This window comes from Heteronotia binoei, chromosome 1 (genome assembly GCF_032191835.1).
Source record: "Heteronotia binoei isolate CCM8104 ecotype False Entrance Well chromosome 1, APGP_CSIRO_Hbin_v1, whole genome shotgun sequence".
Lineage (NCBI taxonomy): Eukaryota > Metazoa > Chordata > Lepidosauria > Squamata > Gekkonidae > Heteronotia > Heteronotia binoei.
The window spans coordinates 266,499,213-266,523,914 of NC_083223.1; the positions used below are offsets into that span (position 1 = coordinate 266,499,213).

The window sequence follows — 24,702 nt, forward strand, 5'->3', positions numbered from 1 at the left end:
TGGGTTTTTCAGGTAGCCGGCTCGAGGTTGACTCAGCCTTCCATCCGTTCGAGGTCGGTAAAATGAGTACCCAGCTTGCTGGGGGGAAAGTGTAGATGACTGGGGAAGGCAATGGCAAACCACCCCGTAAAAAGTCTGCCGTGAAAACGTTGTGAAAGCAATGTCGCCCCAAAGTCGGAAACGACTGGTGCTTGCACAGGAGACCTTTCCTTTCCTTTCCTAGTTTTATTCAGAACATAAGCTTTTGTGTGCTCTAAGCATACTTAATCAGACGAGGAATCCGGCACAGTGAGGTTTTTTGGCCCAGGTTTATAACAATAGAGTCATTAACAGACACTCTCACATTTTGACATACTACTGTTTTGTTTGAACAAAGCAGGAGTCAAGTTGCACCGTTAAGACCAACCAAGTTTTATTGAGAACGTAAGCTTTCGTGTGTTCTCTAAGCACACTTCATCAGACGAGGGTGTCAGGTATTGTGGGCTGAAATACATGCAGTTTGTTTAAGAGTGTAAACTGGCTGTGGTCACGTGATACAGCAGTTTGGCTTGGCCATTTGGTCTGGATAGCCATAAAAGGTAATAAAGTTCTCTGTTGCTTTTGCATGCTCCTGCTACTCAGATCAAGGGTTTGCTCAATTTGTTAATTTTACTATTCTGTCATTGGATTTTATATTTGTACCATTTTACATTCTAAACCACTGCCTACCAGATAATTTTACTATTCTTTCATTGGATCTTAAATCTGTACCATTTTGCATTCTAAACCACTGCCTACCAGATAATTTTACTATTCTGTCATTGGATTTTATATTTGTACCCTTTTACATTCTAAACCACTGCCTACCAGATAATTTTACTATTTTGTCATTGGATCTTTTTGCATTCTAAACCATCGCCTACCAGATAATTTTACTATTCTGTCATTGGATCTTAAATCTGTACCATTTTGCATTCTAAACTACTGCCTACCAGATAATTTTACTATTCTGTCATTGGATTTTGTATTTGTACCCTTTTACATTCTAAACCACTGCCTACCAGATAATTTTACTATTTTGTCATTGGATCTTTTTGCATTCTAAACCATTGCCTACCAGATAATTTTACTATTCTGTCATTGGATCTTAAATCTGTACCATTTTGCATTCTAAACCACTGCCTACCAGATAATTTTACTATTCTGTCATTGGATTTTATATTTGTACCCTTTTACATTCTAAACCACTGCCTACCAGATAATTTTACTATTTTGTCATTGGATCTTTTTGCATTCTAAACCATTGCCTACCAGATAATTTTACTATTCTTTCATTGGATCTTAAATCTGTACCATTTTGCATTCTAAACCACTGCCTACCAGATAATTTTACTATTCTGTCATTGGATTTTGTATTCGTACCATTTTACATTCTAAACCACTGCCTACCAGATAATTTTACTATTCTGTCATTGGATTTTGTATTCGTACCATTTTACATTCTAAACCACTGCCTACCAGATAATTTTACTATTTTGTCATTGGATCTTTTTGCATTCTAAACCACTGCCTACCAGATAATTTTACTATTCTGTCATTGGATCTTAAATCTGTACCATTTTGCATTCTAAACCACTGCCTACCAGATAATTTTACTATTCTGTCATTGGATTTTATATTTGTACCCTTTTACATTCTAAACCACTGCCTACCAGATAATTTTACTATTTTGTCATTGGATCTTTTTGCATTCTAAACCATTGCCTACCAGATAATTTTACTATTCTTTCATTGGATCTTAAATCTGTACCATTTTGCATTCTAAACCACTGCCTACCAGATAATTTTACTATTCTGTCATTGGATTTTGTATTCGTACCATTTTACATTCTAAACCACTGCCTACCAGATAATTTTACTATTCTGTCATTGGATTTTGTATTCGTACCATTTTACATTCTAAACCACTGCCTACCAGATAATTTTACTATTCTGTCATTGGATTTTATATTTGTACCATTTTACATTCTAAACCACTGCCTACCAGATAATTTTACTATTTTGTCATTGGATCTTTTTGCATTCTAAACCATTGCCTACCAGATAATTTTACTATTCTTTCATTGGATCTTAAATCTGTACCATTTTGCATTCTAAACCACTGCCTACCAGATAATTTTACTATTCTGTCATTGGATCTTAAATCTGTACCATTTTGCATTCTGAGCCACGGCCTGCCAGCTCTGTGTGGCTTTGCTCACTGTGCCGGATTTCTTGTCCGATGAAGTGTGCTTAGAGCACACGAAAGCTTACCTTCTGAATAAAACCAAGTTGGTCTTAAAGGTGCAATAACCTGAGAGGTTTTTTGGTTGCCCACCTGGAGGCTGGTGCAGGTTATCGAAATTGCATTTTTTTTTAATAACATGCAAGGTTTGTCGCCCGGGGGTGGGGGTGCGGGGAGACGCAGGCATGCTACCAGAGTGGCACCGTGAAAGGATTATACCTTGGGTCCACATGGGAGCTGTAAAAATGAGAGAGAAAGGAGGTCATCCTCTAGACAGGGGTGGCCAACAGTAGCTCTCCAGATATTTTTTTGCCTACAACTCCCATCAGCTCCAGCCAGGATGGCCAATGGCTGGGGCTGATGGGAGTTGTAGGCAAAAAACATCTGGAGAGCTACTGTTGGCCACCCCTGCTCTAGAATGGGTGTTTTCTCTTACCATCATAGATGCTGGCCAGCACATAGGTGAGCACGTAGAGCCGTCCCTCCTTGCCCATGAACTTGGGGACTACCAGGAGGCTGGTGCAGCGGAAGTGCGGGGAGGTGCCCCATCCAAGAGCACCCACACCTAGAAGGAGGAGGCGGTCAGAACTGGAGGGAGGCTGCTGGGCCTTTGCTTCCTTCCTTCGCCAGCCTCCCTTTTGCTTTTTTAGCCCACCGCCGACTTCTCTAGCCAGCCCTCCCAGGGCCTCCCCCATCCCTGCCTCCCTCTTGACCAGGGGTGTCAAACATGCAGCCCGGGGCCGAATCAGGCTCCTGAGCCACTGGCTGTCATCTGCTTCCTTCTCCCTCCCTCTTGCTCCCTTCTGCATCACAGCTTGCTTTGCAAGGCTTGCTCAATCGCACAGGAGCTACAGAGCAAAGCCTCTGTTTTCTCCATTGGCTGAGGCTCCTCCCTTGGGTAGGAAGGGGGGGGAGACGGAGCTTATTTTGCCAGGCTCTCTCAATCGCACAGCAGAGCTACTGAGCCAAGCCTCTCTTCCTTCTATTGGCTGAGACTCCTCGCCCTCTTGGTCCCCTGGGGAAGGAAGGAAAGGGTCAGAGCTTCCTTCGCCAAGTTCCCTGGATCCTATAGAGGCAGTACAAAGAAAGCACTTTTAAGACCAATGAGTGCTAATGTTTTAAACATGTTTTAAGTTTTAAAAAACCCCTTTGTATTTGTCTGTGTCTTTATAAAGTTTATATCTCTGCTACCTAATCTTAAATAGATACATATGTGGCCTGGCCTGACATGGTTTGCCCTGACAAGGTCTCATTTATGTTAGATCCGGCCCTCATAACAAATGAGCTCAACACCCGTGACCCCATTCTCACCGGCCGTGCCGTACATCAGCTGGATCTTGTGGTCCTCAGTGATGCTCATTGGGAAAATCAGGATGCAAGAGAGAGCTGGGAATGAAAAAACCAGAATGCATATTGCAAATGGACTGCTAAACCTATACTTCCCTATTCATAGCAACAGACAAAGGTGGCTTATACCAAACCAACCACGGACCAACTGACTTCCTCACTGTGCACCGTGGCCAGTGTCCTGCGCTAGGGTGAGCTAGCTCACCGTTTTTTAGCCTCCGGCTCACACATTTATTTCTTTTATCAGATTTATATCCCGCCCTCCCCTGGTGGGCTCAAGGCGGCGAAGAACAGCAAATTAAACCACATACAACATTAAAAAGAGATTACACCAGGGGTGGCCAACAGTGGCTCTCCAGTTGTTTTTTCGCCTACAACTCCCATCAGCCCCAGCCAGCATGGCCAATGGCTGGGGCTGATGGGAGTTGTAGGCAAAAAACATCCGGAGAGCTACCGTTGGCCACCCCTGGATTACACAATAAGATCAACCAGTACAGTTTACAATCATTAAAACCAAGATGCGTGTTTCTAATTACTCTGAATGTTCTTGCTTCAGTTACAACGATTCAGGGGGATTATCAGTGCCGTGGAGTAATAGCTACCTCCCTTCAGCCTCTAAAGGTGAGTTTAAATAATTCGGTTTTACAGGCCCTGCGGAACTTTGGCAGGTCCCGCTGGGCCCTGGTGTTTTCAGGGAGGGCATTCCACAAAGCGGCGGCCATTACTGAAAACACTCTGGTTCTGGTGATGGACGGTCAAGCCTCTTTCGGTCTGGGGATGCTAAGAAGGTTTTGGGACCCCAAACGAAGCGCTCTCTGGGGAACGTATGGGGAGAGGCGGTCCTGAAGGTAGGCAGGCCCCAGGCCATATCGGGCTTTTTTTGTAGTTGTCTTGTGTTATGTCTTTAGGGTTGCCAAGTCCAATTCATGAAATATCTGGGGACTTTGGGGGTGAAGCCAGGAGACTTTGGGGGTGGGGCCAGGAGACTTTGGGGGTGGGGCCAGGAGCAAGGCTGTGACAAGCATAATTGAACTCCAAAGGGAGTTCTGGTCCTCACATTTCAAGGGACTGCCCATCTTTTAAATGCCTTCCTTCCATAGGAAATAATGAAGGATAGGGGCACCTTCTTTGGGGGCTCATAGAATTGGACCCCCTAATCCAATCTTTTTGAAACTTAGGGAGCATTTTGGGGAGAGCCACTGGAGACTATACTGAAACTTTGGTGCCTCTACCTCAAAAAACAGGGCCTCAGATATCCGTGGATCAATTCTCTATTATTTTCTGTGGGAATAAGTCTCCATAGGGAATAACAGAGTTCCCAGCAGACATTTCCCTCCCCTCCCCCCTCTTTCTGATGACCCTGAAGCGGGGAGAGGGCCTCCAAACCGGGGGATCCCCTGCCCCCACCTGGGGATTGGCAACCCTATATGTCTTGCATTTCAGTCTTAATGTTACAACACAGCGAATGCTACAGAGGAGACCAGTGGAAACCCACGGGTCCCCGGATATAGCTCGCTAATACACTCCGCCAATCAAGACCTGTGGCGGGAAGTTTAACTGGCCAGGATTGGACCTGGACAGACGGAGGGTTGTTCCGGGGTATGTATATAATCGGGACCCGGCCCGCGTGTCCTTCCCTTGTGATGTACTCGCCAGTAAAGTATGTTGCCTACAACACGTCTCGTCACTCAGTACATTACATCTTGGCTCAGAAGAATGGCCCCAGAGCAAACTGATTGATGCAGTAGCTCCCAACTTTAATGCCAGTAGCTCACAAAGCAGAATTTTTGCTCACAAGACTCTGCAGCTTAGAGGGAGTATTGACCACAACAGGTAAGGTGTTAGGCAGAAAATGAGGAGGGGAGGGAAGGGGGAAGTGGAAAGAAAGAAGCTTTAACTTTGAATGCATTCTCCAAACTGCCAGCTGGCTCGGCGAAGTGATTTAAAGAGACAAATGCCTTCTCCAAGCCAGCCGACGGGGCGGTGAGGGCTTCAAGAGGCACACAATGTGTGTGAAACAGCCACATGCGGTTCCCTAGCTCAGGGATGGCCAACGGTAGCTCTCCAGATGTTTTTTGCCTACAACTCCCATCAGCCCCAGCCAGCAGCTGGGGCTGATGGGAGTTGTAGGCAAAAAACATCTGGAGAGCTACCGTTTGCCACCCCTGCCCTAGCTGCAGTTTGGTCACCCTGTTCTAATTAATAAACAGTCATGGAATGCAAAGACTGGTATCTCATGGTTTCAGTGCATGGGCTACCATGGTGGTTCCCACTAGTTAAATGATAAACCAGCACACAGGAGGCCAGTAGGAGGCAAGGAACAAACCCCTGGTTGCAAAATCAACAGTAAAACAACCAGAAAAACCAGCAAAAAACAGACAAGCAAGGAATGAGAGAGGGGGTAAATTACTACTAGACTGCCTTTCAGCAACAACAGCTCTCGGCGTGGTTTTAAACCATTGAGACAAATTAAAACAATTCACAGTTGAAACAATTCAGATCTGAAAACCCTTCCTTGCTTGCCGTTGGTCTTTTCAGGCTTCAAGCACAGGTTTCCCTTCTCTCTTTCCAGCTTATGCCCAAGGACCATAGATATTTTTATTATCATTTTTCACGAGGGCTAAATTAAAAAGACATCATCATCCACCTTAGACCCCTTTTCGACCACAGGGTCTTCCCACATTCTGGCCCACGTTCTCCTCCCTGTCGCTCCAGCGCAAAGTCAGCTCACCTAGAGCAAATAGGCTTCCGAGTCCAGCGCCCAGGAAGAACTTGGAGAGTCTGAATTCCTCCGGCTGGCTCCAGAGGTAACGGGTGCAGAAGCGAGGGAGAAGGAAGCCGAGGAAGTGTTTGAGAGCTGCAAAGAGGCAAAAGGCTTAACAACATGGGTACCTCTGACAAGAGCACAAGAGGAGCCCTGCTGGATCAGACCTGTGGTCTCTCTAGTAGAGATGTAAAATTTCCGGAAATTTTGAAGCTCGGAGGGTTTTTTTCCCTGGAAAAAAATTGGAATTTTTTGGAAAAATTGAAAAAAAAAAGTGCGTTAGCACTTCTTTTTTCTTTTCCAGATTGAAAGTCATTCTGTTGCTTTAGGAACAGAAAATATGACTATGGACAATTTTACTTGGCATGAAATTATCACAACTAGCATATTAAAAATAGTGTATCTAAACGATTATTACAAACAAAATTTACTTTTTTAAATATTTATTTGTAATTGTAACAAATGGAGCAACAATTTCCTGAACTGTTTACTAGTTTATGTGGAACAGACAAAAAAAAACCTCCGCAAAACCATTTTTAAAAATCCAGAAGTAACGACTATTAATATTTCCTCTCTGCAGTATTAAATAAAAATAAAAAACTCATTCTCACAAAAAGAATTGAAGCGATGGGAAGTGTATAGAAGGGAGTGTAGGACTTGTCCTCAGTGTACAGAGAATAATCGGATACCATACATATTTTTTAGAAATTATTTGGAAAATATTTGAACACCTTGTCTTAAAATATTTTATTCATCATGTTAAAATAAAACATTCCATAGTCAATTTTTCCCTTCCCCCCCCCACGTTTTTTCAATTTTTCCAGAAAAAAACAAAACAAAAAAGGCTTCAGGAAAAAAAAACTTTTCCCCCCCAAATTTTTCCAGTTTTTTTCCAGGCCTTCACATCTCTGATTTCTAGTCCAGCATCCTGAGCCAACATAGGGCAGAGAGGCCAAGGTCTTTCCCCCCGGGGTGGCCAAACTGTGGCTTTTTCGCACATATTGTGTGGCTCTTGAAACCCCCACTGCCACATTGGCTGGCATGTCTCCCTGTAAATCACTTCTTCAAGCCAAGTCAGCCAGTGGCTTGAAGAATGCATTTAAAGATGCTTTTTTTCACCTCTCCCTCCCTCATATATCTTCCTTCCTTCCTTCCTTCCTTCCTTCCTTCCTTCCTTCCTTCCTTCCTTCCTTCCTTCCTTCCTTCCTTCCTTCCTTCCTTCCTTCCTTCCTCTCCAGTTATTTCCCAACCCAGAGCTGGCAACCGTGTCCCACACACAGAGTTTGCTCTCCTTTTGAAGCTTCAGTGGAAGGGGGAGACTCACAAGTATTGGGGGGCTTTTGCCAGAGGCCTTTCCTGACCCTGTGATACTTCCCTTTGTGGTGCCCCATTTCCCCCTGCTACTTTGAACAACAGCCCAGGCCTGGGTCGGAACCTTATTGGCCTAGTTTTTATTGAGGCTGTAAACCCATGGTGAGGCCCTGCCACCTCAGACTGCAGGGAGGCAGTGCGCCCGATTGCATGCACCTCCATACAAACCAGTTCCCCCGCACATAGAAAACTATTTCATCAGAGAAAAATGTTTTCACTTGGCATTGTCACTGATGTGCTAGCTTTCTACATGGCAGGGTTTTCTTGCAGAGATGATTTTCCCCTTTCACCTGAGTCCCCTTCCTGCAATCTGAAGTGGTACAGCCTCCACACAGGACAACCACTTCACAATGAATTAGGCTTCTGTGACATCACAATCCACATTCTACAGTGCCCCCCCCACCTTTTTCAGCTTGTGGGCACTTTTGGAACTGACTCTGGAAGGTGGGTGCAGTTGTGAATTGTGGGGCTTCGTGACCCACACAATATGTGTGAAAGAGTCACATGTGGCTCCCGAGCTGCAGTTTGGCCACCCTTGGTTTATACATTGAATGAAACTATGTTGGTCTTAAAGGTGCCACGGAATTCAAACTTTGTTCCACTGCTTCAGACCAACTCAGCTGCTCGGCTGGATCAGAAAGATACTGGTGGGTCAAAGGCGGATAGAATCTGGGTGTGGCCGAGGGTGGTCATGTCGGAATCTGGGCGGGGCTTAGCAAAAACTGGATTTTACTGGTTTTTTAAATCCCCCATTTTGAAAGGACCGAGGAAACAAACCGACTAAAAACTATTCCCTGAAATCCCCCCCCCCCCAATAACTCCCCCATACTCATGGGTTTTTGAAGTGCAGCTCTTCGCTTAGCCCTTAGCACACCAACATTTCCGAACTCTGGGAGCCACCCTTGATTTTGAACCCACGCTCTTTCCTACAGCCCCTGAGCTGCTTTCTGGGGTAGAGGCCAAGCAGCCGTAACCCTGGGCCTTCTGTCCAGTATCTCCACTTAGCAGGTAGAGAGCCAGTTTGGTGTCGTGGTTAAGTGCGCAGACTCTTATCCGGGAGAACCGGGTTTGATTCCCCACTCCTCCACTTGCAGCTGCTGGAATGGCCTTGGGTCAGCCATAGCTCTCGCAGAGCTATCCTTGAAAGGGCAGCTTCTGGGAGAGCTCTCTCAGCCCCACCCACCTCACAGGGTGTCTGTTGTGGGAGCAGAAGAGAAAAGATTGTAAGACGCTCTGAGAGTCTGTCTTTGAAAGGGCAGCTTCTGGGAGAGCTCTCTCAGCTCCACCCACCTCACAGGGTGTCTGTTGTGGGAGAAGAAGTTAAAGGAGATTGTAAGACGCTCTGAGAGTCTGTCTTTGAAAGGGCAGCATCTGGGAGAGCTCTCTCAGCCCCACCCACCTAACAGCGTGTCTGTTGTGGGAGAAGAAGATAAAGGAGATAGTAAGACGCTCTGAGAGTCTGTCTTTGAAAGGGCAGCATCTGGGAGAACTCTCTCAGCCCCACCCACCTCACAGGGTGTCTGTTGTGGGAGAAGAAGATAAAGGAGATTGTAAGACACTCTGAGAGTCTGTCTTTGAAAGGGCAGCTTCTGGGAGAGCTCTCTCAGCCCCACCCACCTCACAGGGTGTCTGTTGCGGGGGTGGGGGAGGAAGGTAAACGAGATTGCGAGCCGCTCTGAGACTGAGATTCAGAGTATAGGGAGGGATATAAATCCAATATCTTCTTCTAAAGGACGTGCTGCAGAAACACTTGAGAATGAAGAGAAAGAAAAAGACAATGCCGGGCCCTCAGCTGTCTGAAGACACCATGGGACGCGCCACGATGCGCAGCCTGGGCGGCTTCGCCCTGGGGATGACCACTGCCACGCTCTATGCTGGGTTGGTCATTTTTGTCCAGGGCTACAACATCTGGTACTGTCTGGTATCAACTATCAGCCTGGCGGCCGGCCTCGGCTTCGGCATGGCCTTCTCCTACAAAGTGAGGGTGACCGTCTTGCTCGTGCTGCCCCAGATGTTCTCAAGTAAGTGACGCTCAGGCTCTGGGTGTCGAAAGCCAATGCAGGGGGAGGCAGGTGGACTTCAACATAACAGGGGCTGGGCCATAGCAGGATTTTTAAAAAGATTTCCTGGTTTTGGAAGTCCCCAGAATGTAGCCACTCAACAGATCACAGTTTTATTTATGGCAATCCCCAGCAAGGAGCAAGTGAGAAGCAAGGGTAGTTTGGCTTTGCTGCTGTCCTCTGCAGAGCCTTCCTTGGTGGTCTCCCTTCCAAATACCGACGCTGCTTTTCTTCTGAGATCTGATGAGATCTGTACGTACACGAGTCCCATCCAGTCACAACTGACTTACAAAACCCCCGGCAAGGCATTTTCAAAGAATGTAAGAAGCAGAAGTGGTTTGTCATGGCCTTTCTTCCTCTACACAGTCTTCCTTGGTGCTCTCCCATTCTAGATTGGAGAGCCAGTTTGGTGTAGCGGTTAAGTGTGCGGACTCTTATCTGGGAGAACCGGGTTCGATTCCCCACTCCTCCACTTGCACCTGCTGGAATGGCCTTGGGTCAGCCATAGCTCTGGCAGAGGTTGTCCTTGAAAGGGCAGCTGCTGTGAGAGCCCTCTCCAGCCCCACCCACCTCACAGGGTGTCTGTTGTGGGGGAGGAAGGGAAAGGAGATTGTGAGCCGCTTTGAGACTCTTCGGAGTGGAGGGCGGGATATAAATCCAATATCTTCATCTACCTCACAGGGTGTCTGTTGAGGGGGGGAAGGTAAAGGCGATTGTGAGCCGCTCTGAGACTCTTCGGAGTGGAGGGCGGGATATAAATCCAATATCTTCTTCTTCTTCTTCTAGTCTTCACCCTGAGATCTGACAATATCTGCATGTATGTAAATACTGTCAACTTATGGCCAAGGGCTTTCAAGGCGAGTGAGAGGCAGAGGGGTTTGGCCATGGCCAATGCTCGCAGCAGTATAAGTGCAGTTAGTCAGAAATTGACTAACTGCACTTATACTGCACTTATGCTGCTGTGAGCATTGGTTCCAGATAATATGAAGTGAATGATCAGATGAAGGCTGACACCGAAACACGGCTTTGTAAACCTAGGGAACGTGTTAGCAGCTGCACCTTATATCAGCTACACGTATAAAGACATTGCCTTAATTTTCTGCAAAGTAACCTTGACTTCGTTGGCAACATCATCGCTGATTTGGAGAGGCTTTTGCACATCTATCAGGACTTTGCGCCTTCTGGAGTCTTCGTTCGGAGTGGACTCTTTCATTCAGTTGTAAATTGGCAATTGCCTTTATGTAAATGTGTGTTGTAAACTGCAAGAATCTTTGTTGCACATTATAAACGGTGTAGTGCTAAGCACTGAAGGTAATGAGACATCCTGCATATATCGCATCTCGGTTTCAGAAGTGTATCCTGCAAAGGGTTTCAGCATTGTTCAGAAACGACTTCACATAACTAATTTATTCTTTAGTAGAACACGGTTCTCTCCTGTTCCTAACCTCACTGTGTTTGTCCCTCTTGGTTTGCAGATCCTGTGAATTAGGCAGATCATAAGAAGGAGGGCAGGAAGGGTTGTGCCAGGGCTCAGGTCTCCTGGCTCCTTCTTACACACCCAGAGATCCTGGAGGGTTTGGGGCCATCTTTTGGGCACGGAGCAGGGGTCGCTGGCAGTGTTCCCTCTAAGCTCAGTTAGTGTGAGCTAGCTCACAGATTTTTAGCCTCCAGCTCACACCTTTTTGTCTTAGCTCAGGAAGGAGGACCCCCAGAGCACAATAATGTATGCAGTAGCTCACCACTTTAATACCAGTAGCTCACAAAGTAGAATATTTGCTCGCAAGACTCTGCAGCTTAGAGGGAACGCTGGTTACTGGAGTCCTGAGGGGAGGTCTTTGTGAATTTTCTGCATTGTGCAGGGGGTTGGACTAGATGACCCTGAGGTACCTTCTGACTCTATGATTCTGTAACAAATCCCCTGCTTGTTACATCATCATCATCATCATCATCATCATCATCATCATCATCATCATCATCATCATCATCATCGTTTCATTTATACCTCACCTTCCTCTTCAGTGCAGACTCAAAATGGCTTACATCATTCTGCCGCCTTCCATTTTATCCTCACAACAACCCTGTGAGGCTGCTTAGGCCGAGAGTGTGTGACTGGCCCAAAGCCACCCAGCAAGCATACATGACAAAGTGGGGGTTCGAACCTGGGCCTGCCAGCTCTTAGTCCAACACAACTGCTCCATTATGCTGGGTGGCCTGAGCACGACAGGGCGTATTAAGGAGTTATTATTTAAAGAAATGTGGGGGTATTTTTTTTTGGGGGGGGGGGTTATGATCAGTAAGAAAATGCTTCTGAACTTTAAACTGGAGAGCCAGTTTGGTGTAGTGGTTAAGTGTGCGGACTCTTATCTGGGAGAACCGGGTTTGATTCCCCACTCCTCCACTTGCAGCTACTAGCATGGCCTTGGGTCTGGCAGAGGTTGTCCTTGAAAGGGCAGCTGCAGGGAGAGCCCTCTCCAGCCCCACCCACCTCACAGGGTGTCTGTGGTGGGGGAGGAAGGTAAAGGAGATTGTGAGCCGCTCTGAGACTCTTCGGAGTGGAGGGCGGGATATAAATCCAATATCTTCTTCTTCTTCTTAAAAAAAAAAACCCAAAAGCTTCTATATCCAATTTCTGGCACTCAGAATTCACAAACACCAAGACACAGAGAGACTCTAGTGCTGGACAGGGTCACAGAGTGTTCTGTTCATTAGGAAGGAAAACCATTGTGTTCTTCCAAGTCTGACCTAGGAATGCAGCATGGTTCTGGCTCACAGTAAGATTTCATTGGGCAAGAGAGCTGGTAGGGTTGCCAATCCCCAGGTGGGGGCAGGGGATCCCTCAGTTTGGAGGCCCTCCCCCCGCTTCAGGGTCATCAGAAAGCGGGGAGAGGGGAGGGAAATGTCTGCTGGGAACTATTATTCCCTATGGAGACTTATTCCCATAGGGAATAATAATAATAATAATAATAATAATAATAATAATAATAATAATAATAATAATAATAATAATAATAATAAATTTATTTATATCCCGCCCTCCCCGCCTAGGCAGGCTCAGGGCGGCTAACAACAAGTTCAATAAAATTATACAATATATGATAAGTTTAAAACAACATTTAAATTATACAGTAATTTAAAACAACAATATCTAAAACCAGTTCCAGTTGTCCAATTGGAGAATTGATCCGGGGGTATCTGGGGCTCTGAGGGAGGGGGCTGTTTTTTGAGGTAGAGGCACCAAACTTTCAGCATAGCATCCAATGCCTCTCCCCAAAAGACCCCCCCCCCCCAAGTTTCAAAAAGATTGGACCAGAGGGTATATACATACATATATATATATATATGAGTCATCAGTGCTCTGTTGTCTGGAGATGAGGTGTCATTCTGGGGGATCCCCAGGTCCCACCTGGAGGCTGGCATCCCTACAGTGTCACTGTCTGTATATATAGGAGTCATCAGAGCTCTGTTGTCTGGAGATGAGGTGTCATTCTGGGGGATCCCCAGGTCCCACCTGGAGGCTGGCATCCCTACAGTGTCACTGTCTGTCCCTTGCAGGAGAGACCAAAACCATCCTGCTCGTCTTGGCCTTCGGCCTGGCCATGCAGGGCCCCTTCGCCAACATCGTGCGGAACTTCACGCGGTCTGCCGAGGCCGTGTCGTGCGGCGCTGAGCTCGCTCTGAACCAGACCACGGAGATGCTGCAGAGGGCCCGGCAGCCCCTGCTCAGTGAGACAGATGGTTTTATTTAATTCCTTCTTTGCTTCATTTGCACCCCATCTTTTCCCCCAGTGGGCGGCTTACGTCATTCACCTCTCCTCCATTTTCTCCTCACGACAACCCTGTGAGGGAGGTTAGGCTGTGAGGGTGTGACTAGGCCAAGGGCACCCAGCGAGCTCCCAGGGCAGGGGCATATTATTTGTTTGTTTGCTTGGTTCATTCATACCTGGCCTTTCTCCCCAATGGGAACCCAAAGCGGCTTATATCATTCCCCTCTTCTCCGTTTTATCCTCCCACAATCCTGTGAGGCAGGCTGGGCGGAATGTGTGACTAGCCCAGTCACTAGAGCCAATCGCCCGGTTTGGAGGCCCTCCCCCTGCTTCAGGGTCATCAGAAAAGGGGGTGGGGGGAGAGAAATGTCTGCTGGGCACTCCATGATTCCCTAGGGAGACCGATTCCCATAGGGAATAATGGAGAATTGATCCACGGTATCTGGGGCTCAAGGGGGGGGGTGCTTTTTGAGGTAGAGGCACCAAATTTGCAGTATAGCATCCAGTGCCTCTCCTCAAAATACCCTCCAAGTTTCAAAAAGAGTGGATTGGGAGTCCAGTTCTATGAACCCCCAAAGAAGGTGCCCCTATCCTTCATTCTTTCCAATGGAGGGAAAGCATTTAAAAGGTGTGTGGTCCCTTTAAATGTGGTGACCAGAACTCCCTTTGGAGTTCATTTATGTTTGTCACATCCTTGCTCCTGGCTCCACCCCCAAAGAAGCCCTCCCACTGCTGCCCCCCCTCAAGCACCAAGAATCCAGAGCATCACTTGCCCCAGACGGAGAGTTCCAACAATACGCTGCAGCTAATAGCCACTGACGGACCTCTGCTCCATATGTTTATCCAGCTCTTTGTTTCTGTGTTTCTATGATGGCCTTTCCGGTACTAGCTGCTAATAGTTCTTGTTCTAGTTGCAAATTTTACAGAATCGTAACAGGGAAAGGACATAACTGCTGTCTTAGAGGACAAGCTGGAAGATCCGTGAGGTGACCTCAAGGGGCGCTTTGAAATGGTTCAAGAGCAGCCACTGAAAAATAGTCTCTTGCATGGCGCAGTCCTAACCGGAAACAGTATCTCCTGCAGCTGCTCTCTAATCATTAAAAAAACCCACTCTAGAAACCCATCCACGGATCAGGCCTTGAGCCCCATGCCAGACAGGAAGTCCGAGCCCTCTAAGAGGAGACATAAGGCTGCAAGCACGTGGTTACGCCACAGGGATGGAAAAACATTCTGCGCATGCCCAGTGGACCCTTTTTAGGTTACTTTGCCTTCCTGAATTCTTTAGTTCGGCTGTGGACGCAAAAACGAGTTCCTACTCCCTATTAAAACCCAAGTTCCTGTTACCCTCTGCCCCGTGTTTCTGCCCAGATGCGTTACAGAAAATCAAGGATATCGCCAAGAAGGCCAAAGTGGTTGGAGACCGCGTCCGAAAGCTTTTCCGGTCTGTCATGGACTCTGTGCGGCATGTTGGTAATTTCTGGGAGCGGGAAGTGTTGGATTCTCTGGTTTTGTACACCCATTTTGTATATCTCAGTCAATGTAGCAGATTGTGCTAGGCTAGCCACGCAGCAAAGGTTTGGTACTGAGTGGGCGAGCGGAACTTAAAAAATTATGCAGAGCCAGTGGCCAGATTTAAAACTAAGAACTTAAGCAGGCCTCAGATTGAGCATATGAAGCTGCCTTATACTGAATCAGACCTTTGGTCCATCAAAGTCAGTATTGTCTTCTCAGACTGGCAGCGGCTCTCCAGGGTCTCAAGCTGAGGTTTTTCACACCTATTTGCCTGGACCCTTTTTTGGAGATGCCAGGGATTGAACCTGGGACCTTCTGCTTCCCAAGCAGATGCTCTACCACTGAGCCACCGTCCCTCCCCTTCAGCAACAGCAGCTCCTGAAACTTTCTGACAGTTCCCCCTCTTTCTCCCCACCTACCTTGTCCATTGAGTAGTGAGTGCAGCTGCATAACAACCTCTGGATTAGGAGAGCGGGCAGCCAGCCAGCCAATCACCAGGGGCTTTGCCACGCCCCCAGCAGCCCTCATTAACCCCTGGAGAAGCCCACACCACACTTTCTCCACTTCTTATGTGATTCTGGCTAAAATACACTGTGGCTAAAAGCCACTGGTGGACCTCTGCTCCATCAGTTCTTTATTTATTTGGAACTCCATTCTAGACATTCTAGATGAGAGATAGCCATAGGATCTATTCTAAAGTCACCTCAGGTAGCTCAACCCTTTTAACATTGTCCATTCCCAAATCTCCAGGAGTTTCCTAACCTGGATCTGGCAACCCTACCCCCTCACCCTGTGCCAGTGACCAGGCGGGACTTGAAACTCTATCTACGACCCATCTATTTGCCCTGCCTCTCCTTCCTTTCCTTGCCCTGCAGCTCACTGCCTCCGGAACGTCTGGTACTGGCTCCTGAACCTGGGCGAGGTGTGCAACCGGGAGCTGGGCACCCCCTATCGCAAGTGCGTTCGCATCTTTGACAATGCCCAGGACGAATGTGAACGGGCCATCCCTCTCCTTTACTTCCTCTGCTACATCGTTCTGCTCTTCAAGCCCCTCTGCGGCCTGGCGAACAGTGAGTGGAACCCTGGTGGCTGTTTTGTGGCCCGTTCCGTGGCTAGGCATGACCCCTGACCTCTGCTGCTAGGCCAGCCCCCGACAAGCTTGACATACACGCCCTCTAACATTGTACTCTTCAGCTTAATTTGCATTTAGGAGGAAAACAGCAAGACCTTGTCTACTTACAGGGGGTTCTTACCACAGAGTTCTTGGCAATTCCTAGAGCAGGGCAGGGGTGACCAAACTGTGGCTTGGGGGCCACGTGTGGCTCTTTAACACACATATCGTAGCTCTTGAAGCCCCCACTGCCCTGTCAGCCAGCTTGGGGAAGGCATGTCTCTCTTTAAATCACTTGTCCAAGCCAAGCCAGCCGGCAGCTTGCAGAATGCATTTAAAGTTAAAGTTGCTTTCTTTTCCCCTCCCCCTCCTCCATCTATTTGTCTTCCTTCCTTCCTTCCTTCCTTCCTTCCTTCCTTCCTTCCTTCCTTCCTTCCTTCCTTCCTTCCTTCCTTCCTTCCTTCCTACCTACCTACCTACCTACCTACCTACCTACCTCTAACATTTATGTCTTGCAGCTCTTATGTTAAGTAAGTTTGGCCACCCCTGGTTTATAGCATCCCGGAAGGTCATATCTGGGGGGAGGAGGAAAGGAAAGGTCCCCTGTGCAAGCACCAGTCGTTTCTGACTCTGGGGTGACGTTGCTCTCACAACGTTTTCACGGCAGACTTTTTATGGGGTGGTTTGCCATTGCCTTCCCCAGTCATCTACACTTCCCCCCCAGCAAGCTGGGTACTCATTTTACCCACCTCGGAAGGATGGAAAGCTGAGTCAACCTGGAGCCGGCTACCTGAAAACCCAGCTTCCGCCGGGGATCGAAATCAGGTAGCGAGCAGAGCTTAGGACTGCAGGACTGCAGCTTTAACACTCTGCGCCACAGGGCTCTTTTTTAGGGGAAGGAGATTTTCACACTGTTGCCGTTTTCCACGATTCCTCCCAGTTTGATATTACCTTTACATGCAGTGAGACACAGGCTGCTGGTTGCATCTGGGGTGGGAGGGTGGGGACATTGCCCTTTTAACGGTCTGCCTTTCTTTCCCACAGTCCTCCTCGTGTTTTGCATCATCCCCCACTATATCGTGCCTTTCCTACGCCGCAACGTCGGGGCTCGTGAGTGCTCTGGGGTCCTTTCTCACTCACTGGCCTCAAGCCAGAGAACCTGGCTGTGGTATGGGAGGGGATGGGATGGGGAGGCGGACTCGTATCTGTGAATGAGCCAACAAGCCCCCCCTCCCCCAACATTCCTGAATTCCTCCAAATGGAAATAAGAATATCACGTTCCTGGATCAGACCCAAATCCATTGAATCCGTGGATCCTGTTTTCAGTCTCAGCCACCCAAATATTTTTTGGGGAAACCCACAAGCAGGGCTTTTTTTTGTAGCAGGAATCCCTTTGCATATTAAGCCACACACTCCTAAGAGAAGCCATGTTGGATCAGGCCAATGGCCCATCCAGTCCAACACTCTGTACATGCAGTGGCGAAAAATCCCAGGTGCCATCAGGAGGTCCATCAGTGGGGCCAGGACACTAGAAGCTCTCCCACTGTTCCCACCCCCCAAGCATCAAGAATACAGAGCATCACTTGCCCCAGACAGAGAGTTCCAACAATATGCTGTGGCTAATAGCCGCTGATGGACATCTGTTCTATATTACCGTTTTCACACACAGCTTACCTCGCAGTCACAATCCTGTTCCCTCCGCAGCGTCCGGTAGGATTTCCCACCATCTGCGCCGGAGTTACAGGAAGTGCCGCAGCTTCTGCGTAGCAAACGTAAACTGGGTTTTAGCGGTTTACGTTTGCTACACAAAAGCCGCAGCACTTCCTGTAACTCCGGCGCAGATGGTGGAAAATCCGACCGGACGCTGCGGAGGGAACAGGATTGTGACTGCGAGGTAAGCTGTGTGCGAAAACGTTTATCCAATCCCCTCTTGACGCTGTCTATGCTTGTAGCCGCCGCCACCTCCTCTGGCAGTGAATTCCACGTGTTAATCAGCCTTTGGGTGAAGAAGGACTTCCTTTTATCCATTCTGCGGTATGTCCCCAGCACCTTGTGCCCACAGATAGACTGTCACTGCACGTGGAGATTCCATCTCACTCTAACAACTCCCGGCCAAACAGAACGGTCTTCTATATTTTTCTCAAAAACGTTCCCTGTCTTGCGGTCCTGGATCTGTGACCTTTCAAAATGCAAAGTTTATGTTTGGGGCAGTGCCCCACCCCCACCCTGATTCTCATCCTCCTGCCTACTCCCAGCCATCTCCAGAGTGCTCAACCGCATCCGCCGCGAGTTCGAATTCAACATCACCACCTTCCACCATTACGACGTGACCGTCAACGCCAGCAAGAGCCTCTCCCAGGTGGCCTTTGACATCATGGAGGATGTCTCGCTGCGCTTGCAGCCGGTGAAGGAAGCCGTGGGGCTCTTTGGCTACATGTCCACTTTGGTAATTCTTTACATCTATGTCAAGTAAGTCAAAACGCAAGAGCAGTGAAATGCCGTAACTTATAGCGTTAGGCTTCCCAATCCCCAGGTCCCAGCGGGGGATCCCCCGGTTTTACAGGCTTCCCCCTGCCCCCAGCCAGCTGGCCAGAGGGGGAAGCCCCCGTCTATTATTCCCTATGGAGAATGATTCCCATAGGGAATAATAGGGAATTGATCCACGGGTATCGGGGGCTCTGGGGGGGCTGTTTTTTGAGGTAGAGACACCAAATTTTCAGTATAGCATCTAGTGCCTCCCCCCAAAATACCCCCCAAGTTTCAAAATGATTGGACCAGGGGGTCCAATGTTATGAGCCCCAAAAGAAGGTACCCCTATCCTTCATTATTTCCTATGGAAGGAGGGCATTTAAAAAAGTGTGCTGCCCCTTTAAATGTGATGGCCAGAACTCCCTTGGAGTTCAATTATGCTTGTCACACCCTTGTTCCTGGCTCCACCCCCAATGTCTCCTGGCTCCACCCCCAAAGTCTCCTGGCTCCACCCCCAAAGTTCCCAGATATTTCTTGAACTGGACTTGGCAACCCTATATAGCGTCACTGTTCACTCAAGGAACATTCCTGTCTTGTCAGTGCTGGATGAAACCCTGTGGAGGCCCCTGGGCAGTCAAAATCTTGCCCCCCCCCTCGCAAATTATCTCAGAGTTTGGAGCGTCCGCCCTGCCGCCTGCGGCCCCTTCTGCAGCCTGCAGGCCCCTTCTCCAAAGCCCTTTTGACAAAGCTGCAGGGGAAAGGCAGAGAGAGGCAGACTTGGTGATGACGCCAGCATCAGCTGCACCAGGCAAGTCGGGCAGAGAGTGGCTCAGTTGCTGGCTGCGTGTGCAGGCTGGGAGGGCTGCAAGCAGGGGGGAAATAGGGTTGCCAAGTCCAATTCAAGAAATATCTGGGGACTTTGGGGATGGAGCCAGGAGACATTGGGGGCGGAGCCAAGATCAAGGCTGTGACAAGCATAATTGAACTCCAAGAGAGTTCTGGCCATCACATTTAAAGGGACAGCACACCTTTTTAAATGCCTTCCTTCCATAGGAAATAATGAAGGATACGGGCACTTTCTTTTGGGGCTCATAGAATTGGACCCCTTGGTCCAATCGTTTTGAAACTTGGGGGGGGGGGTACTTTGGGGAGAGGGACTAGATACTATTCTGAAAATTTGGTGCCTCTACCTCAAAAAAACAGCTCCCCCAGAGTATGCTGTTCAGGTGTTGTTCAGGTATGTATCTGTAAGTTCAAAACCTACTTTTATTTATTGACATTCATTACAGAAATCCCATGGTCAATGCTTTGAGCCTAAGACTCAGGGGAAAACATGAAATGGCTGGGCATTGTGAGCTTTTGTGCTGGTCAGCCAGTGGGGAAAATAGAGGCTTTGTGCTCTAGGTTAACTGAGCAAGCCTGGCAAAGCGAGCTGTGATGCAGAAGGAAGGAAGAGAGAGAAAAGGAAGCAGATGACAGTGAGTTGCTTGCAGGCCTGATAGCAGCCCTCTGGGGGCCTAATCCGGCCCTCGGGCTGCACATTTGACACCCCTGACCTAGAGCATCCTTGACAAGTGTTTGTCCAGCTGCTGCTTGAAGACTGCCAGTGATGAAAAGCTCACCATCTCACTAAGAAGCCAATTCCACTGCTGAACTACTCTTACTGTAAAACACTTTTTCCTAATATCCAGCTGGTACCTTCCCACCCTTAATTTAAACCCATTACTGTGAGTCCTCTCCTCTGCTGCCAACAGGAACTGTCCTCCTCTAAGTGACAGTCCTTAGTCTCCAGGCCCCTGATCATCCTCGTTGCTCTCCTCTGCACCTGCTCCGTTCTGCCCACATGCTTCTTGAAGTGAGGCCTCCAGAACTGTGCACAGCACTCCAGATGTGGCCAGATCAATGTGGAGTGCAGTGGGGCTAGGACATCTTGTATATTGGATGTTACGCCTCTGTTGATACTCTCCAAGACTGTATTAGCCTTTGTTGCTGCTGCATCACACTGACTGCTCATATTTAGCTTATGATCTACCCATACCCCAAGATCTTGTTCACACACACTGCTGTCCAGAAGTGCGTCCCCCATCCAGTATGCATTTTTTTCATTTTTGTTACTCAGAAGGAGAACCCTGCACTTAACTTGGCTGAATTGCATCTTCCTCACAAGATGAAACGTTAAAACTGCCACCCTTGGTAAAACTAGGCCAGCCTGTGATAAAAGTGAATGGCGGGGAGTCATAAACCTGCAGCCCCCACACAAAACAAGCCAATTCAGAAAAGTTTGAGGAGCAAACAGAAATATAAAACGAGTTGGCTTTTCCAAATCAATACAGCCTAAAAGTCAAATGTTCTTTAATAAATAAACAACATATCGATAATCTGCAGAGCCTGCCCTTTGTAAGCCATAACAGACCCGTCAACCATACAAGACTAAACATGATTATTTGCTACGTAACCTTTCTGGTTTTGGTCCGGCCGGCAATCATACCATCTTAAGCTGGCGATACATCTGCATTTTTATAAAACAGCATTTGTTGTTGTTCAGTCGCACAATCAAGTCCGACTCTTTGCAACCCCATGGACAAAGTCACGCCAGGCCCTCCTGTCTTCCCCCATACTCCAAAGTCTGTTCAAATTTGTGTTTGTTACATCGGTAACGCTGTCCAGCCATCTCATCTTTTGCCGTCCCCTTCTTCTTTTGCCTTCTGTCTTTCCCAGCATCAGGATCTTCTCCAGGGAGTGTTCCCTTCTCATTGGGTGGCCAAAGGATTTGAGCTTCAGCTTCAGCATCTGACCTTCCAGGGAACAGTCAGGGTTGATTTCCCTTAGGACTGACTGACTGGATCTTCTTGCAGTCCAAGGGACTCTCAAGAGTCTTCTCCAGCACCACAGCTCGAAAGCATCTATTCTTCTGCACTCGGCCTTCCTTGTGGTCCAGCTCTCATAGCCATACATTACTACTGGGAATACCATCGCCTTGACTGTACGGACTTTTGTAGGCAGGCTGATGTCTCTACTTTTTTTTATACTGCCCAAGTTCAGCATAGAACGACACAAAAAAGCAACACATGTAAAAGAGTGCAAAAGAGGCAAGATTCAGGCCATGGAATTAAAAAAAAAAAAGATATTTAAATAGGCTGCTAAAAGGTTAAACATTGAATTTAAAAGCAGGGCAAATGAAAAGGTTTTGTTCTAAAGCCCAACAGTATAACAGAACACATTGGGGGCTTTCCCCCTCCCGGGTTCATTGATTGGACCTGTGAGTTTGTTGCCTTGACCTTAATCCCTGGCACATGTGCACTTGAATTGAAGAAGAAGAAGAAGATATTGGATTTATATCCCGCCCTCCACTCCAAAGAGTCTCAGAGCGGCTCACATTCTCCTTTACCTTCCTCCCCCACAACAGACACCCTGTGAGGTGGGTGGGGCTGGAGAGGGCTCTCACAGCAGCTGCCCTTTCAAGGACCACCTCTGCCAGAGCTATGGCTGACCCAAGGCCATTCCAGCAGCTGCAAGCGGAGGAGTGGGGGAATCAAACCCGGTTCTCCCAGATAAGAGTCCGCACACTTAACCACTACATCAAACTGGCTCTCTATTGGATTGGGACCACAGTGCATTAGGAAAAGGGGAATAATGGAGCGCCCAGCAGACATCCCCCCCACTTTCTGATAACCCTCAAGAGGGAGGAGGGCCTCCAAACTGGGGGGTCCCCTGCTCCCACCTGGGGATTGGCAACCCTAATTGTGAGCCAGGCCTCCCTTCTTCGGAGGCACAGGAGTGTAAATCTATAGGCTCCGTTAAATACCCAGCAGGGAGAACTGTACAGAGAGAGGCGGATGTAAAAGAAGATCGGATCAAAAGGGAAATTGGACGCTGTGGACGAGCAACAGCTGAGCAGAATAAACTTTGGATGGAATGGCTATTAAATGTAACGCATGGATTTTGCTCTGTATCTCTAGTAGCAGTCGATTGCCCTGAATTTTGTAGGCATTAAATTTTGGGGCGGAGGCATAAACATTTTTCATCCGAGCAACGCTGGCTCGAAGGTTTCAGGTGCTAGAGACAAATGACTTTAGCCCACCCCTCCACCCCACCCCTCCACCCCTTTGGTGAGAAGTCATCTTTATTAGGGCAGCCTTCACTGTAGGGTTGCCAATCCCCAGGTGCGGGCAGGGGATCACCTGGTTTGGAGACCCTCCCCCCCCGCTTCAGGGTCGTCAGAAAGCGGGGGAAGGGGAGGGAAATGTCTGCTGGGAACTCTATTATTCCCTATGGAGATTTATTCCCATAGAAAGTCATGGAGAATTGATCCACGGGTATCTGGGGCTCTGTGGGGGGCTGTTTTTTGGGATAGATGCACCAAATTTTCAGTATAGCATCTAGTGCCTTTCCTCAAAATACCCCCCAAGTTTCAAAAAGATTGGACCAGGGGGTCCAATTCTATGAGCCCCAAAAGAAGGTGTCCCTAGCCTTCATTATTTCCTATGGAAGGAAGGCATTGAAAGGTGTGCCTTCCTTTTAAATGTGATAGCCAGAACTCCCTTTGGAGTTCAATGATGCTTGTCACAGCCTTGATCTTGGCTCCACCCCTAATGTCTCCTGGCTCCACCCCCAAAGTCTCCTGGCTCCACCCCCAAAGTCCCCAGATATTTCTTGAATTGGACTTGGCAACCCTACTTCACTGTGACAGGGGCTATGGCTTGCCTTGGTACTCCCACCACCGATCCCAGATAGGGCTGCCAATTCCCGGTTGGGGCAGGGGACCCCTCGGTTTGGAGGCCCTCCCCCCGCTTCAGGATTCTTAGAAAGCGGGGGGGGGGAATGTTTGATGGGCACCTCATTATATTCTATGGAGACCAGTCCCCATAGGATATAATGGAAACTGGTCTCCGTAATGAGGTGCGGGCCCTGCGGAGTCTTGCTCAATCCCGTAGGGCCTGCAAGACTACTCTCTTTCAGCTGGCTTCTCTTGATGTGGATCCTAGCCTATTATATACGGTCATTGTAAATTACAAGAGGAGACCATCTAGGATATAGCACCTGAAAATGTTAGAATTGAATTAATCGATGGTTTTAATTATAATGTTTTTAATGTAATAGCAAATATTGTGAACTGTATAGTGTATGATATGTTTTATTATTGTAACCTTGTATTTATGCCATATTTTGTGAGCCGCCCTGAGCCTGCTGCGGCGGGGAGGGCGGGATATAAATAAAATATTATTATTATTATATTATTATAATGGAGAAGTGATCTGTGTGTATCTGGGGGCTGTTTTTTGAAGTAGAGGCACCAAATTTTCAGCATAGCATCTGGTGCCTCTCCTCAAAACAACCCCCAAGTTTCAAAGAGATTGGGCCGGGGTTCCAATTCTATGAACCCCCAAAGAAAGTGTCCTGATCCTCCATTATTTCCAATGAAGGGAAGGCATCCCTTTAAATGTGATGGCTAGAACTCCCTTCTCACCTGATGTAGCCAATCCTCCAAGAGCTGACAGGGCTCTTCGTACAGGGCCTACTGTAAGCTCCAGGAGGACTGGCTACATCAGGGGTGTGTGGCCTAATATGCAAAGGAGTGCCTGCTAAAAAAAAACCCTGCATAGAATAAATGTCAAATGTTTGAGAAACACAAGACATGAATGTCAGATGTTTGAGAGCTGCAAGGAAGGAAGGAAGGAAGGAAGGAAGATGAAGGGAGGGAGTTGTGGAAAGAATGCAATTTTAACTTTACATGTATTTTCCAAGCTGTTGACTGGCTTAGCTTGAAGAAGTGATTTAAAGAGAGAAATGCCTTCTCCAAGCTGGCTGACAGGGTGGTGGGGGCTTTGAGAGCCAGACAATACGTATGAAAGAGCCACATATGGCCCCCAAGCCACCGTTTGGCCATCCCTACTCAAAACATTATTAAATCTCAGACCGGAGAAGGTACACATCTTCCCTCTAGCACACATTCATGTCAACGCGCTCTCATGAATGCTAAGGCACCATGTGGTGTGCAGCCACCCGCTTTTGCACCCTGTGACAGCCGAGCCACTTTTTGA

The 24,702-nt window shown here is 47.9% G+C and overlaps 2 protein-coding genes across 2 annotated transcripts in view; one reads left to right on the top strand and one right to left on the bottom strand.

The window, feature by feature from the left end:
• The window catches only part of DCST1 (DC-STAMP domain containing 1), a 51,346-nt gene extending 43,581 nt beyond the window's left edge, over positions 1-7,765 (bottom strand). The window contains exons 1-4 of the mRNA XM_060253138.1: positions 7,699-7,765; positions 6,342-6,467; positions 3,575-3,649; positions 2,700-2,828 (exon numbers count right to left, since the gene is read on the bottom strand). Of these exons, the coding sequence (XP_060109121.1) occupies positions 2,700-2,828; positions 3,575-3,649; positions 6,342-6,467; positions 7,699-7,765 (397 nt within the window). The remainder of the gene's footprint in view (positions 1-2,699; positions 2,829-3,574; positions 3,650-6,341; positions 6,468-7,698) is intronic.
• A 1,757-nt stretch (positions 7,766-9,522) lies between these two features.
• The window catches only part of DCST2 (DC-STAMP domain containing 2), a 50,177-nt gene continuing 34,997 nt past the window's right edge, over positions 9,523-24,702 (top strand). The window contains exons 1-6 of the mRNA XM_060253247.1: positions 9,523-9,766; positions 13,358-13,528; positions 14,938-15,039; positions 15,957-16,151; positions 17,237-17,302; positions 18,448-18,661. Of these exons, the coding sequence (XP_060109230.1) occupies positions 9,523-9,766; positions 13,358-13,528; positions 14,938-15,039; positions 15,957-16,151; positions 17,237-17,302; positions 18,448-18,661 (992 nt within the window). The remainder of the gene's footprint in view (positions 9,767-13,357; positions 13,529-14,937; positions 15,040-15,956; positions 16,152-17,236; positions 17,303-18,447; positions 18,662-24,702) is intronic.